This window comes from Manis pentadactyla, chromosome 11 (assembly GCF_030020395.1).
Source record: "Manis pentadactyla isolate mManPen7 chromosome 11, mManPen7.hap1, whole genome shotgun sequence".
Classification (NCBI taxonomy): domain Eukaryota; kingdom Metazoa; phylum Chordata; class Mammalia; order Pholidota; family Manidae; genus Manis; species Manis pentadactyla.
This window is the reverse complement of record NC_080029.1, coordinates 84,521,210-84,536,687: the sequence shown is the minus strand read 5'-3', so window position 1 is coordinate 84,536,687 and position 15,478 is coordinate 84,521,210. Positions and strand designations below refer to the sequence as shown.

General features: G+C 35.6%; 1 protein-coding gene across 2 annotated transcripts in view; it reads left to right on the top strand.

Moving 5' to 3' along the window:
• The window catches only part of AQR (aquarius intron-binding spliceosomal factor), a 103,603-nt gene that overhangs the window by 11,551 nt on the left and 76,574 nt on the right, over positions 1-15,478 (top strand). For both annotated transcript variants that reach the window (XR_008992554.1, XM_036887545.2), the window contains exons 4-7: positions 8,347-8,382; positions 10,512-10,632; positions 12,825-12,965; positions 14,692-14,760. Coding sequence is in view for 1 of the 2 variants with exons in the window: in XM_036887545.2 (XP_036743440.2) it covers positions 8,347-8,382; positions 10,512-10,632; positions 12,825-12,965; positions 14,692-14,760 (367 nt within the window). In the remaining variant the exon portion in view is untranslated. The remainder of the gene's footprint in view (positions 1-8,346; positions 8,383-10,511; positions 10,633-12,824; positions 12,966-14,691; positions 14,761-15,478) is intronic.

Sequence of the window (15,478 nt, the reverse complement as noted above, 5' to 3'; positions counted from 1 at the left end):
GTGCACAATTTAATTAGTAGTTTAAAACCTATCCATGCCGAAGTTACTCTACAAGAAGATATGTCAAAGAAATAATCAATCTTCCCAGGTTTTCTTCTGCCTGCTACTTCTATAGCTTTTCTTCTTCCTACCTAATCACAACCTTTAAATAGAACTCGTGCCACATGTCGAATTTACCGAGTATCATAATTCTTCCAAGTGGTAAAGACACCTCAAGACAAATGCTGGGCATAGAAGCCACAGGGCATAAATATGCAAAGAAGTAAAAAGCTAACCTTTTCAAACAATAAGGCTTCTCTCTCACTTACCAACTTTACATTTCCCTGTATGGCTCCGGAAGATGACTGGTTAGCCAGAGACGGGTAAGATTCCTCAAGGGAGGAACAACCTAAGACAGGCACAGTCGCAGGGGGCCATCTGGTGAGAAAATGGGGAGCAGCAGAGGTGAGGCTTAGAATCTCCCCCCTCATGTTCTGAGAGAAATCTTCTGCATACATGGATGTTTATTGCCCTCGTCTAGCTTGGATTAACTCATAGTCTACAGGCACACACCTGATCATCTACATTTGCTCTCTTACAACACTAAACTCTGTTTTCTACCTTTATCTCGTATCTACCTACCACTTCAGCATTTTATTAAAAATAATAATAATAGAGAAATGTGGTATCCACATATAAATCAAGTTTAAAAATCAAATGAATAGTCATATTTGAACTGACTGTGTATAGTTCATAATGCATTAACAAAACCGAAAGCTTCTGTGATGACTGCCCTTGCACCATTCACCATGTAACTTATTCACTATGTAAGAATTTGTACTCCATGTAAGAATTTGTTTGTTATGCATCAGAAGATTGGAGACTGACGAAAATTAGGCTTGGGGTGGACTAATGATTGTGCATTGAGTATTGACCCCCCTATACAGAAATTTATTGTGGTTAACAACTATTTGATCAATAAATATGAGAGATGCCCTCACAAAATATATATATATATATATATATATATATATATATATATATATATATATATATTTAAACACACTTCCAATTGTAAAATAAATAAGTAACCGGGATGTAATGTATAGCATAAGGAATATAGTCAAAATATTGTAACAACTTGGTATGGTGATACCTGGTACCTAGAATTATCATGTATATAAATGTTGAATCACTGTGTTGTACACCTGAAATTAATGTAATGCAATACTGTTGTCAACTACCCTTCAATTAAAAAAATAAAAATAAAAAAATAAAAATAAAAATAAATAAAAAAAGTGGGGAGAGTGGGCATTCAGCTTCTTGCAGTTAAGTATAACGTTGGCTGTGGGTTTGTCATATATGGCCTTTATTATGTTGAGGTACTTGCCCTCTGTACCCATTTTGTTGAGAGTTTTTATCATGAATGGATGTTGAATTTTGTCAAATGCTTTTTCAGCGTCTCTGGAGATGATCATATGGTTTTTGTCCTTCTTTTTGTTGATGTAGTGGATGATGTTGGGGAATTTTCGAATGTTGTACCATCCTTGCATCCCTGGAATAAATCCTACTTGATCATGATGGATGATCTTTTTGATGTATTTTTGAATTTGGTCTGCTAATATTTTGTTGAGCATTTTTGCATCTATGTTCATTGATGAACATAGTCTGTAATTTTCTTTTTTTGTGGTGTCTTTGCCTGGTTTTGGTATTAGAGTGATGCTGGCCTCATAGAATAAGTTTGGAAGTATTCCCTCTTCTTCTGCTCTTTGGAAAACATTAAGGAGGATGGGTATTAGGTCTTCACTCAGTGTTTGATAAAATTCAGCGGTGAAGCCATCTGGTCCAGGAGTTTTGTTCTTAGGTAGGTTTTTGATTACCAGTTCAATTTCATTGCTGCTAATCGGTCTGTTCAGATTTTCTGTTCCTTCTGGGTCAGCCTTGGAATGTTATATTTTTCTAGAAAGTTGTCCATTTCTTCTAGGTTATCCAGTATTGTTAGCATATAATTTTTCATAGTATTCTCTAATAATTCTTTGTATTTCTGTGGTTTCCGTAGTGATTTTTTCCTTTCTCTTTTCTGATTCTGTTTATGTGTGTAGACTCTCTTTTTTCTTAATAAGTTTGACTAGGGATTTATCTATTTTGTTTATTTTCTTGAAGAACCAGGTCTTGCTTTCATTGATTCTTTCTATTGTTTTATTCTTATTGATTTTATTTATTGCTGCTCTAATCTTTATTATGTCCCTCCTTCTACTGACTTTGGGCGTCATTTGTTCTTCTTTTTCTAGTTTCGTTAATTGTGAATTTAGACTACTCATATGGGATTATTGTTCTTTCCTGAGGTAGGCCTGTATTGCAGTTTACTTTCCTCTTAACACGGCCTTCACTGGATCCCACAGATTTTACAGTGTTGAATTATTGTTGTCATTTGTCTCCGTGTATTGCTTGATCTCTGTTTTTATTGGGTCATTGATCCATTGGTTATTTAGGAGCATGTTGTGTAGCCTCCATGTGTTTGTGAGATTTTTCATTTTGTTTGTGTAATTTATTTCTAGTTTCATACCTTTGTGATCTGAGAAACTGGTTGGTACAATTTGAATCTTGTTGAATTTACCGAGGCTCTTTTTGTGGCCTAGTATATGATCTATTCTTGAAAATGTTCCATGTGCGCTTGAGAAGAATGTGTATTCTGTTGCTTTTGGGTGTAGAGTTCTGTAGAAGTCTGTTAGGTCCATCTGTTCTAATGTGTTGTTCAGTGCCTCTGTGTCCTTACTTATTTTCTGTCTGGTTGATCTGTCCTTCAGAGTTAGTGGAGTGTTGAAGTCTCCTAGAATGAATGCATTGCATTCTATTTTCCCATTTAATTCTGTTAGTGTTTGTTTCACATATGTATGTGCTCCTGTGTTGGGCGCATAGATATTTATAACGGTTATATCTTCTTGTTGGATTGACCCTTTTATCATTATGTAATGTCCTTCTTTGTCTCTTGTGACTTTGTTTTGAAGTCTATTTTGTATGATACAAGTACTGCTACTCTTGCTTTTTTCTCCCTATTAGTTGCATGAAATATCTTTTTCCATCCCTTCACTTTTAGTCTGTGTATATCTTTGGGTTTAAAGTGAGTCTCTTGTAGGCAGCATATAGCTGGGTCTTGCTTTTTAATCCATTCAGTGACTCTATATCTTTTGATTGATGCATTCAGTCCATTTACATTTAGGGTGATTATCGATAGGTATGTACTTATTGCCATTGCAGGCTTTTAATTTGTAGTTAGCAAAGGTTCTAGGTTAACTTCTTTACTACCTAAGGTTCTAACTTAAGTCATTTAGTATGCTACTGCAAACACAATCTAAAGGTTCTTTTTTTTTTCACCTCCTTTTTCTTCCTCCTTCATTCTTCATATATTAGGTATCATATTCTATACTCTTTGTCTATCCCTTGATTGACTTTCAGGATGGTTAATTTAATTTTGCATTTGCTTAGTAATTAGCTGTTCTACTTTCTTTACTGTGATTTTATTACCTCTGGTGACAGCTATGAAACCTTAGGAACACTTCCATCTATAGCAGTCCCTCCAAAATACACTGCAGAGATGGTTTGTGGAAGGTAAATTCTCTCAGCTTTTGCTTATCTGGAAATTGTTTAATCCTTCCTTCAAATTTAAATGATAATCTTGCCAGATAAAGTAATCTTGGTTTGAGGCCCTTCACTTCATTGTGTTAAATGCATCATGCCATTCCCTTCTGGTCTGTAAGGTTTCTGCTGAGAAGTTTGATGATAGCCTGATCACTTTCCTTTGTATGTGATCTTATTTCTCTCTGGCTGCTTTTAATAGTCTGTGTTTATCCTTAATCTTTGCCATTTTAATTATTATATGTCTTGGTATTGTCTTCCTTGGGTCCCTTGTGTTGGGAGATCTGTGCATCTCCGTAGCCTGAGAGACTATCTCCTTCCCCAGATTGGGAAGTTTTCAGTAATTACCTCCCCAAAGACACTTTCTGCCCCTTTTTCTCTCTCTTCTTCTTCTGGTGTCCCTATAATGCAAATATTGTTCTGTTTGGATTGATCACACAGTTCTCTCAATATTCTTTCATTCTTAGAGATTCCTTTTTCTTTCTGTGCCTCAGCTTCTTTGTATTCCTCGTCTCTAGTTTTTGTTTCATTTATCGTCTCCTCCACCGTATCTAATCAGCTTTTAATACCCTCCATTGTGCTCTTGAAAGATTGGATCTCTGACTGGAATTCATTCCTCGGTTCTTGAATATCTTTCCGTACTTCCATGAACATGTTAATGATTTTTATTTTGAGCTCCCTTTCAGGATGATTCATGAGGTCAATGTCATTTAAATCTTTCTCAGGAGTTGTATTAATAATTTTACTTTGAAAATTTACGTTTACATTTCATATTTGTATATGGTACCCTCTAGTGTCCAGAAGCTCTACCTTCAAGCTGCTCAGCCCCTGAAGCTATGTCAGGGGTCGCAGGGGAGTTGTATTGGTGCCTTGGGGAAGGAAAGAGCTGTTTCTTGCTTCCCGGCTACTATGCCTGTCTCCACTGCCTGAACCAGTGGGCCAAGCACACAGGTATAAGCCTCTATGCTTTGTGTTTGTAGTTGCTGTAGACAGATCTTCCCTCTGGCTGGCTTAATGCCAGGGTAGGGTTTGCTGGTTTGTGAGCCAGGTGGGGCTGTCCGGGAGAAAGGTGCAGTAGGCTGCATATCATGGAGGGGATCCTTGGAGCTGTGTAGCCAGCCAGGGAGCTGGAGCACCTGAAGATTGTGAAAGCTCCCAACCTGCTGGGCAGAGTGCACCCAAACAATTTTGTCTACCTGTCCTTTCTCCTGAGCAGTAAGCTCTGTGCAATCCTTGCCCCTTTAGCAGCCCTCTTGCTAAGGGCTTCCTTGTTAGGAAGTCTCTCAGACTGCCCACCTTTCTTTTGTCCCAGAGCAGCTGGATATGGATCCCTTCTTTCCACAAGCGTCTGGAATCTCAGTCTCTCCAGGAATTATGCCTGTCTTAGCTTTCCAACCCCCTAATCACGAGAGTCCCATGCAAGCAACATGAATTGTAGGTTTGTGCTCCTAGAGCAGATCTTCAGAGTTAGGTATTCAGCAGTCCCAGGCCTCCACTCCCTCCCAGCTCCGTTTCTCTTCCTCCCACTGGTGAGCTGGGGTATGGGAAGGGCTTGGGTCCTGCTGGACCACAGCTTTGGTACGTTACTCTGTTCCATGATGTCTCCTATTTTCTCCAGGTGTATACAGTCTGGCGCAGTCCTCTTTCCTGTTGCTCTTTTAGGATTAGTTGTATTAACTATATTTTCGTATTATAAGCAGTTTTTGGAGGAAGCCTCACTGTCTCACCTCTCATGCCACCATCTTTAATCTTTTTGTTGACTTTTCCCCAATACTTTTTTTTAAATGGCAGAGGATCCATTGCCCTTTAGAATTCTCTTAACCAGCACACTTTGGTAAGACTGTTAATCCTGTTATGAGTCCATCCAAGTGGTTTTTATGCTGACAAAAGGGGTGAGTTACAGACCATTTTACTTTTTCCAGTGTTCATTTTTATTAACAATGTTTAAACCCTTTGACTATGAAATATAACACAAAGAAGGGTATAATACAAATAGCATTCTACTGCATATTCATAACTCTGCAATAATTCATAACTAACACCAAGGTAACAAAAACCAACGTTTGTCAATATCCCAAAAGCCTCCTGTACGGCTCTTTGGTTCACCATTTTCATGTGTAAGTATGCAAACATGAACACCATGGTTTAGTTTTGCTTGTTTTTGAACTTTAAATAAATGGAATGACATGATATGTATTATTTTCTGGCTGGTTTCTTTTGTTCACAATTGTTAGTTTTTTTAAAATCTATCTCATAATAAATATGGAAGCAGGTAGTTCAGAAGTTTATAATGTCAGAGCCCTTGTCAGCCTATTAACAGATTTTTTGGCTTTCCCCATTGGTTGCATGGTGGCTGTCATAGCTCCAGAGCTCATGTTTTAACACAACCATATCCTAAGAGAAGTAGGAGGCAATAATAGCAGCAAAGAAGCTCCCCTTTGCATGCCCCTGCCCACTCTTCCTGGTCAAATTTAATGGCGCAATTAATTATCAGTTAATAGACCTAGTTTATTGTATATAAATTATCCAGCTTTGGGAGAATTTAATGAAATGCATAGCACCATGTCAGACACAGCATTCACTCAGTAAATAGGGGTAACTAATTGAAATAGCCATTCCCAAATACCTTATATTATTTATATTTGTCATTATTACTTGTAACTTTTCATCCTTATCTTTAAAGTTCTTTTGGCATAATGTCTAGTTTTTAGGCCATTTTTGTATTTTATATTTATACCTTTACTTAGGTTTCAAAAAGTTTATGACAGAAGCATAAAACTCCAAAGTTAATGAATACTACCAAGATTGCTGGAAGATAAATTGAGTGATTTTTCAGAGTGATATCTTGGCCTGTCATGACTTAGTTTCTCCTGTCCAGTCATCCAAAAATAAATTGGCCACTTGCCTCTTGTACATGAGGAAATGAAAGTCACAGAATGCTTAAAAGATGTTGCCAAGCTAACACTAGGTCATGAATAGCATACTGATCTTCTGTCTCTTGAACCAGAATTTTTTCTTTCTTTCATCATGAGGTCCTATCTGTAGCTCAAGAAATTAAGTGTGCTGTTGTGTGCATGGTGGCCACTGAGTGAATTCTGTTGTCCAACATGCAATTAAAGTGAAATGTCTGACACACAAGGCATTGTATCCACTCAGTGACCTGGCAGTAGAAGCCAGTACCTTCTCAGTGTTCTGTCTTTGTGCTTTTGCACAGTAAAAATCTTCATTTCATTCTCACTAAAGTTCTGTGAAATTGCTTGCTTAGTGAAACTATTTAAGAGATCAGAAATCACTGGGATAGGATTTTGATGGGATAATGGTCTCTTGGGATATAAGTTCATAATGCATACACATTTCATTTTCAAAACTAGCCTGTTATTTAGTGACAGTGTTCTGGTCTGGCTATTTTTTTCTAATATACAAAATGATAAAACTAAATTAGTGGTCATTTGAACCTGTCTTTTGAGAGATACCTGGTAACTACAGTGTCTTTTTAATTTTTTTTTGGTATCATTAATCTACAATTACATGAGGAACATTATGTTTACTAGACTCCCCCCATCACCAAGTCCCCGCCACAAACCCAATTACAGTCACTGTCCATCAGCGTGGTAAGATGCTGTAGAATTACTACTTGTCTTCTCTGTGTTGCACAGCCCTCCCCGTGCCCCCCCATTATACATGCTAATCATAATGCCCCCTTTCCTTCCTCCCCCCACCCTTATCTCTCCCTTCCCACCCACCTTCGCCAGTCCCTTTCCCTTTGGTAACTGTTAGTCCATTCTTGGGTTCTGTGATTCTGCTGCTGTTTTGTTGCTTCAGTTTTTTCTTTGTTCTTATACTCCACATATGAGTGAAATCATTTGGTACTTGTCTTTCTCCACCTGGCTTATTTCACTGAGCATAATACCCTCTAGCTCCATCCATGTTGTTGCAAATGGTAGGATTTGTTTTCTTCTTATGGCTGAATAATATTCCATTGTGTCTATGTACCACATCTTCTTTATCCATTCATCTACTGATGGACACTTAGGTTGCTACCATTTCTTGGCTATTGTAAATAGTGCTGCGATAAACATAGGGGTGCATATGTCTTTTTCAAACTGGGCTGTACAGCATCATTTTTTCATATAAAACAAAGTACTTCTATTTTTTAAAATAAGTATAATAGAAATATCTGATATTTCCTATCTACAATTTTCTAATATTTTATACTTACTATTGAGACTACAAAGCCTGTGAAAAGTCTGATTCCCATGTTTGTAATATAGACACATTGTGCTTTTAGGAGGACGTGACTTCAGAATGTTTCCATTTGAAAGTTAAATGAAAGAATGTTGGTCAGTGTGTAAGAAATTGAGAGAACCTAGCTTTTGGTACTTGTGATCCATTATTATGAATGATGATGATGAACAATTGTGTTTTCATTAAAATTATTTGGCCTACTAATATTTGTGTTTTATCTCAGTATGTAATAGTGCTGATAGTGTTTATTATGTGGATAGTATAAGATTTCACTTAAGTAACTTCTTAGTTTTTAGAAATGAATGAAATAAAGTACCCTGACAAAATACAAACAAAAAAATATAAAAGCAAAATCAGTGTTTTTCAGTGCATATTAAAAATATGATTCTGATATGAGTCAGTATTAAAACAGGATACCAAAATGCATCCATGTTAATACCTCTAATGTTTTCTATTTAAACAGTTGTTACTAATTTTTTTTTTTAGGTTTGCCATCAGAAAGATAATGCTGTTGGAATTTAGGTGAGTTAAAGGGTTTTGCTTTAATGAAGTTCAAGATGATAACATGATTTAACTTTTAGCCAAACTTTCTGTACATTTCTGTGAGTGGTTAAGAAAATGATTAAATTTTTGAAGGTTTGCGTTTTTGTGATTGGCTTACTTTGGAGTATGTATGTGATATCCTTTGTTTTCAAAGATGATGCTTCATTATCAGTATAACTTGTATTTTGGGTTGTTTCTCACTGGTTAAGATAGTATATGGCTGAACAGTTTCTGAACTTTTACTTGGTTCCTCTAGTGATCAGCTAGAGAATATTGGAGAGCATTCTCTATCCATTTTTTTTTCCTGCCATGCTAAGTTGTTATTCCCAAGGCAGCCTTGTTCTGACCTAGGCACTTACAAATATTTCAGACAAAACAGAACATACAATTTTTAGATTATGAAGGTAGATTAGATCATGTTACAACCAAGTCTGGCCAGTAGGCTGCAAATAAAAGCCACAGGATTGTTGTTGATGACAGTAATATTTACCACTTATTGAACACTTGCTTAGTGCTAGGCACAGTGTTAAATATTTTACATAAAGAGCACTCACAGCAACTCTGTTAATAAGTGTTACTATTTACATTTAGCAGAAGAAGGAACTGAGATCAGACAATTTAAGCCATTTGTTCATGATAATGCATTTAAGTAATTGGCAGAGCTGGGCTGCCATACAAAGTTCATGATTTTTCCACTTCTCTACACTACCTTTACGTCTAGTCCCCATCAGGGGTCAGAATAATAGTTAACAACTATTACTTCCTGTATACACTGATTTGATCGTAACAAAAATGGTATGAAGTAGGCTGTCTTTTTACAGAAGTAAATTGAAATTTATAATTATGAATTAACTAGTAAGTTGAATGCCTACTGTAGTCTAAAAACTATGTTATTATTAAATACTTGATCTCATTTACAACTCACAGTAACCCCAGTAAGGTCTTCCTTATTTTATGGTGGAGAACACTGAGTCTAGAAATTGGAAGCCTCTGGCCCTCAGATTAATGGCACAATTCCACCATATCATGCCTTCTTTCAAAAAGATATTAAAATTAAGAGGATACTGATATGCAATTAATTAAGAGGATACTGATATGCATTTAGGATAAAACCAGAATTCTGCAATACAGGCAAATACCAGAAACCTGGAGAATTGCAGGAACTGAAGGAGAAGGCAACGGAACAGATTGAAGGCCCCAATGACAGTGGAAGATTTTTAGTAACTGAAAAGGCTTGTTAACTTTTATGTAAATTTAACTTCTTTATAAGCATGCCATTTTCTGTGTGCCAACCTCCAAACATAACCAGTTTGTAACAGAGATAATTGATGATCTCTTGCTAGCTGGAGTAGAAAGTGAGATGACTTGGAGAAGGCGGCTGGGTGTAAGGGAATGAGTGAGCGAATGAAACATGCTTGTGGATTGATTTATAGTAGGAACAAAAAGTCCTGCCCCAGTATGTAATTGATGTTTATAACTATCCTTAATGATGAGACATGACAACTAAGTTGTATTTTAGAAATCAGAAGTACTTAACTTTGTTTAGGACTATTTTCACCACAGTCTTAAAATAAGAATTTCAATATTGTGATAGGAAAATGTCAGCGACCTTGAAAACTGACATGTTGAATACCTTGTAAGTTAAATATTACAAACTTTCTTTTTGATTGCCATTCCCTTGGTTCTGGAAGTTGTTAGGTTCTATTGTCAGGTAGTATTAATGTTTCAGAAACATTTATCTTTGAAACTGCCCACCATATTTTGTTTTAGAGCTGATACTTGTCAAATATTTTTGTTTTCTACCACACAAAGAGCCTTAGATAAAAAGGAAGACGTAGTGTTTTCACGGTGGTAATTTTATTTGTTGGTGACCTTTGATGTCTTCCTACTTGAAGGTATAAGATTCTCATTCTCCAAAGCTAAAGTTGCTGTCTGTAAGCTTGAAGTGGGTAGCAATAGCCTAGATTACAGGTAAATTTGTGAAGGAGTCTCAAATTATATAGATTTTCTAGATGTTTTCAGAAATTTGTAAAAATAATACTTTTCCAGGTGGCATATTATAATGAGTGGTGATAACTAAGTATTCTTTGCCTTTTCACTCTTCACAGCCAGTATCTTGAAAATTACCTCTGGATGAATTATTCTCCAGAGGTGTCCAGCAAAGCCTACTTAATGTCAATCTGCTGTATGGTGAATGAGAAGTTCAGAGAAAATGTCCCTGCATGGGAGGTAACAGATTTAAATTAATTCAGAGCTTTCACAGTATGCTTGCTTATGCCATTACAAAGTAGCAGAACTTCTACTGATGATAAATAATGCTTTTAGAATAAAATTTTACCCAGTAATAAAGTAAACATTGAGGGAAAAAAGGGTATATGATAAATAATAGTTTTATTTTGGTTTTAATACTTTTTTCAAACTGATTTATTATAAATTTAAGAAATTATGAATGTGGAGTTACTTTTCTATTGTGCTTGAAACAAAAAAATGGCATGGATTATAGACTTCTAATATCAGATAATGTGAAATTTATATTACTGCAAATAGTGTGCAAATGAAATAATATTTTTCATTGTTCTTTTTCACAACAGAGTACATATTTTGTAGTTTTACATGAATACAGAGTGTTTCCTAAGTCACGGGTTTATATTATAATTTCATTTATTTCTTTATCCCTGATTTGGCATCTGTTTCATCTTATTACATTTCTAATGGACATTTTCTCTTTGTGCTAGTATAATAGAGGCTTGGTCAGTAGGGATGCAAAATTTAGGGATTTTTTTTAGCCACCATGAAATGGTCAGATCATCGGAAGAATTCCTTCCCTCCCAGTCATGCTTTTATATTTTTTAATTAAGGTATGATTGATATACAATCCTATGAAAATTTCACATGAGCAACATTGTGGTTACTACATTCACCCATATTATTATCAAGTCCTCCCACACACACCCCACTGCAGCTCCAGTCATGCCTTCCCCGTGACCTGCCTATGTTGTGATTGTGAATTATAGTGTGCCTCAGTCTCCTTCTCCCTCCCTCCCCAACCCCTTCCCTTTGGTAACCACTAGTCCCTTCTTGAAGTCTGTGAGTCTAGTGTTAGACTTTTTAAGATAAAGCCATGGTTACTTCTCTCAAATATTCATCAAGTGCCATCTTTGGGCAGATAAGAGCCCAAAGTAAATGATGGGCCAAGTGTTTTATTGAGAGATCTTAGAGGATTTCTCAGAGTTGTTTCAAACTGCTGTAGGAAGGGAGAGGGAAAATTTCTTGAGCTAGAGAATGACCTGATCAGTTGGCTTATTATAAAGATCTCTTTGTTGTTAGGGCTTGAAACATGAAAATGTCAATACAGATTAAGAGGAGAAGTTACACACATATTTACAAAGTAGAATTGATTAGATATGATAATTGAAGTAGCATTAGAGTAGTGTGTTATTTTCAATAACTTTCCAGGCTTGGGCAACTGAATATAATAGATAATGGTGTCATTTACCAATATAGGGAATAGAGGGTTGAACAATACTTGGAAAGAGTATAAAATTGTTGAGTTGAATTTATAGAGCTTAAATTGCCTTTGAAATATCCAGATGACATTGTCTAGTAGAAGAATCTTAGGATGTATAGTTGAAGAGAGTCTCTGGACTGAAAATGTGTATTTGGAATCAGCATATGGCAGTTGAAGTAATAGAAGAAGGAGTCTAGAACTCTACAACACTGCTGTTTAAGTGCCAAAGGAAGGGGAACTTTTAGCACTTTGAAAAGGAACTGAGGGTTGTTAAGTAAAAAGTAAGAGTCCAGTGGACTTGACAGCTGTAACAAGTTCAGGGGAGCACTGTGGGTGGGAGCTTGTATTAGAGAAGAGAATGAAACAACCCGTGCAGACCACACACATTTGGAGGACTTGTCTGTGAAATAAGAAATGTGCCAGTAACTAGATAGGGAAGGAAATCAAAGAGAAATTTAAATATATTTCCATGGTTTACCTTTTTTTTAACATTATTTACATGTGAAGAGTAAAAAGCTAATACAAAGCAGAAGAGAGGTTGTCTTTGAGATTAGTTGGTGGAAAACTAATTTTTGCTGAAGATGTTTCTTTTGTTTAAGTCAGAAGAATTAAAACACTGAAGATCCTTAATAACAAAACAAAAACTAAGCTGAATATGGGCATAATCCACAAAAGAAAAAATAGAGCAATTAATGAAACCATTATTTTATTAGCTTAAGGTTTCAGCAACTCTCATACTCCTTCCAGAAACCTATATTCAACTTGCTACCCTTAACCTGTAAGTAAGTAGATAATCTATTTGTAATTATTTGGTTTTGTTGATAGACTCCTTAAAAGTCTACATATTTATTTAGGGGAGAAAAAGAGGTGAGAAAGCCATTTCAAAATGAATTTTTATTCTTTCTTTTTTCAGACTTTTAAGAAGAAGCCAGACCACTTCCCATTTTTTTTTAAGTGCATCTTGAGGGCAGCATTAGCTGAAACTGATGGTGAATTTTCACTCCATGAACAGACAGTCTTACTGCTTTTTCTTGATCATTGCTTCAATAGCTTGGTAATTTTACTTTATCTTTTGGAAGAACTTTCAAATTTGCTTGTTCTTTTAGGTGAGACATAAATGAGATAACCTTGTAGCCAACTTTTCATCCATAGTAGTGGGGAATGAGGATAATGCTAAAAGCTTAATTTCTGTCACTTCTTAATAAAACCATTTTATAAGATCTGCTCACTTTTTAATAGTTTTCTCTTGAGCTCTCCTTTTTCTCTCTAGACTCTAAAGAAACATGATAATGAGAACTGAAATTCTCCAAAGGTAGAGGAGCAAAAGTCTGTTAATACGAACCTTGAGTAATGAGATCTATGCCACAAACTGCCCACAAAACCCAGTTTCATTACTTTTCACTCATGTTTCATGCACAGCCAGCAGGTCAGCAGGAGAGTTATGCTTTGAGTTGACTGACTGGGGGCAGCCATGGATGATCTTTGAAAATCTCTTGGGTTGTATATGACACATTTCCAGCCTTTGTAAGAGTATCTTCTAAAAAATTAAATATTTATAATAATTAATATTTCATTTGTGCTTCTTCACTGTGGTTATCTCAAGATAGATACCTATTTTTAAAAAAAAAGTGGTATTTAAATATAAGTGATTCTGAATTGGTAGTATGCTTAGACACATGCAGGAGAATGCCTGGCATTCTTTCTTATCCTGAAGATTGTGACAGGTGGATGGTTATTATCTGTTTCTATGCACTGCCTCATATGGATCTTGTAAAGGCATTTAGAAAATACTTATGATGCCCTTACTGGATGCCACTTATACCACTTTAACATTTATTAAGCTAAACAAAGCAAATATAAATATAAATAGATGTGATTCCTTATCAGAAATTAAAGAAAAGCAAGATTTAGTTAGTATTAGTAGTTTGGTGCTAGGTTTAATTAACCAAATAAAAGCTAGTTTACTATTGAAAGCTTTTTTCCCACACTATGCTGTTGCTGTTAGAGGTAGTTGTAGTCTATAAAGTAGCTGCAAAGACTACATTAGCTAAAACTGATCCATTGCTCCTAGGGATAGGTTCCCAAAAGCCTCTGGTCACGTCTTCATCAACCAATCAATATATAGCCTTGTTTTGTGTGTTTCTGTTTAAAGGCACCTTATGTAATATATATTATTGATGCGTTAAGATTGAACTCAGGGCAACAGTGCTGTAATTATGATTTAATGAACCTTATCTAACACACATTTTTCTCTGTAAGGCACATCACAGCCTTTCTGCAAATAACATGAGACAACGCTTTAGCCCTGTGCTTGGGCACGATTTTAAATAATAAAATTACCAACAAAAAGCACAAAAATGTGAAAAAAGGTACCCCGAAATAGACCACAAAAGAGGATGCTTTTTTATAGTATGAGAGCTGGAACAAGAAGGCAGAGCATCACCTTGTTCAACTTCACCTAGAAATGTGTGTGTTGAGCAATGCAACATTTTTCACTGCTTCATGCTGTCTGTGTGTGAATGAAAGCCCCAGGGTTATTGGATTTGGGGTTACATATATGGTTTTATGAGTAGGTGAATTCACAAATACACACTGCAAGTAATGAGAATTGTCTATCTTTTAAAAAAAGTATTGACTTTCTTACTATTAAAATATCCATTTGAAAGTATTGGTGGCATGTTTTTTCCCCATGAGTTAAGAAGGTAGTATGCTTCTTATATAAACACTTAGGTTAAAAAGGTGGTGTGCTTATAAATGTGTTTTCTTTATGCCTTAAACAGGAAGTGGACTTGATACGGAGCCAAGTACAGCAACTTATCTCCCTCCCAATGTGGATGGGCTTACAGCCTGTAAGAACCTAATTTCAGAAACTTATGTATATATGTGTTGTAAGTGAAATATGTGGTTTTAGACTGTGTACCTTTTATATGGATAAAAATGGTAGCCCCAAATCCCCTTTTCTGCTTAGAAAATTTATCTAATTTACTCTGCATTAACTTCTCATAGATGTAGTTTTTTCAGGTTTAAAGTTCTGTGTGCAAGCTAATATGTTTCACCTAATTTCCATATTGTAAGGTGAAGTAAAGTAATGTCTATTGAGCTCATAGAGAAAGTGGGTTAATTTGGTAAAATATGGTTATTATTCCCATGTATGTCTTTGGATGAGACTAAATACAGACTTGAACTTTTACTTCCCTTGTTTGGAATGTACATACAGCTGTAGGAGAAGGTCTGTATCATGTTTAATTCAACAACTTCATTTTTTTCATCAAATTTTTATTGAATAATATGTGCTAGTATCAAAACCAAATGAACAGATCTTAGGGAGTAAAGTTAAAACAATCAAATTTCAGTGTGGTTCTGAATGCTAAAAAGCTGATAAGTGTCACAAGAAAGACTGTGGTGACATGGACATTTTCTTGTTTACTGTGATGGCTGTTTCATGTTCATTGTTTTTCAGACATTTAAAAAATTTCCATGATTATGCTCATAAGTATTAATGCTTATATTTTTCAAATTTAAGTCCTTAATTTTAGAAAAAAGAAAAATTATTGTGCTTCAAATCTT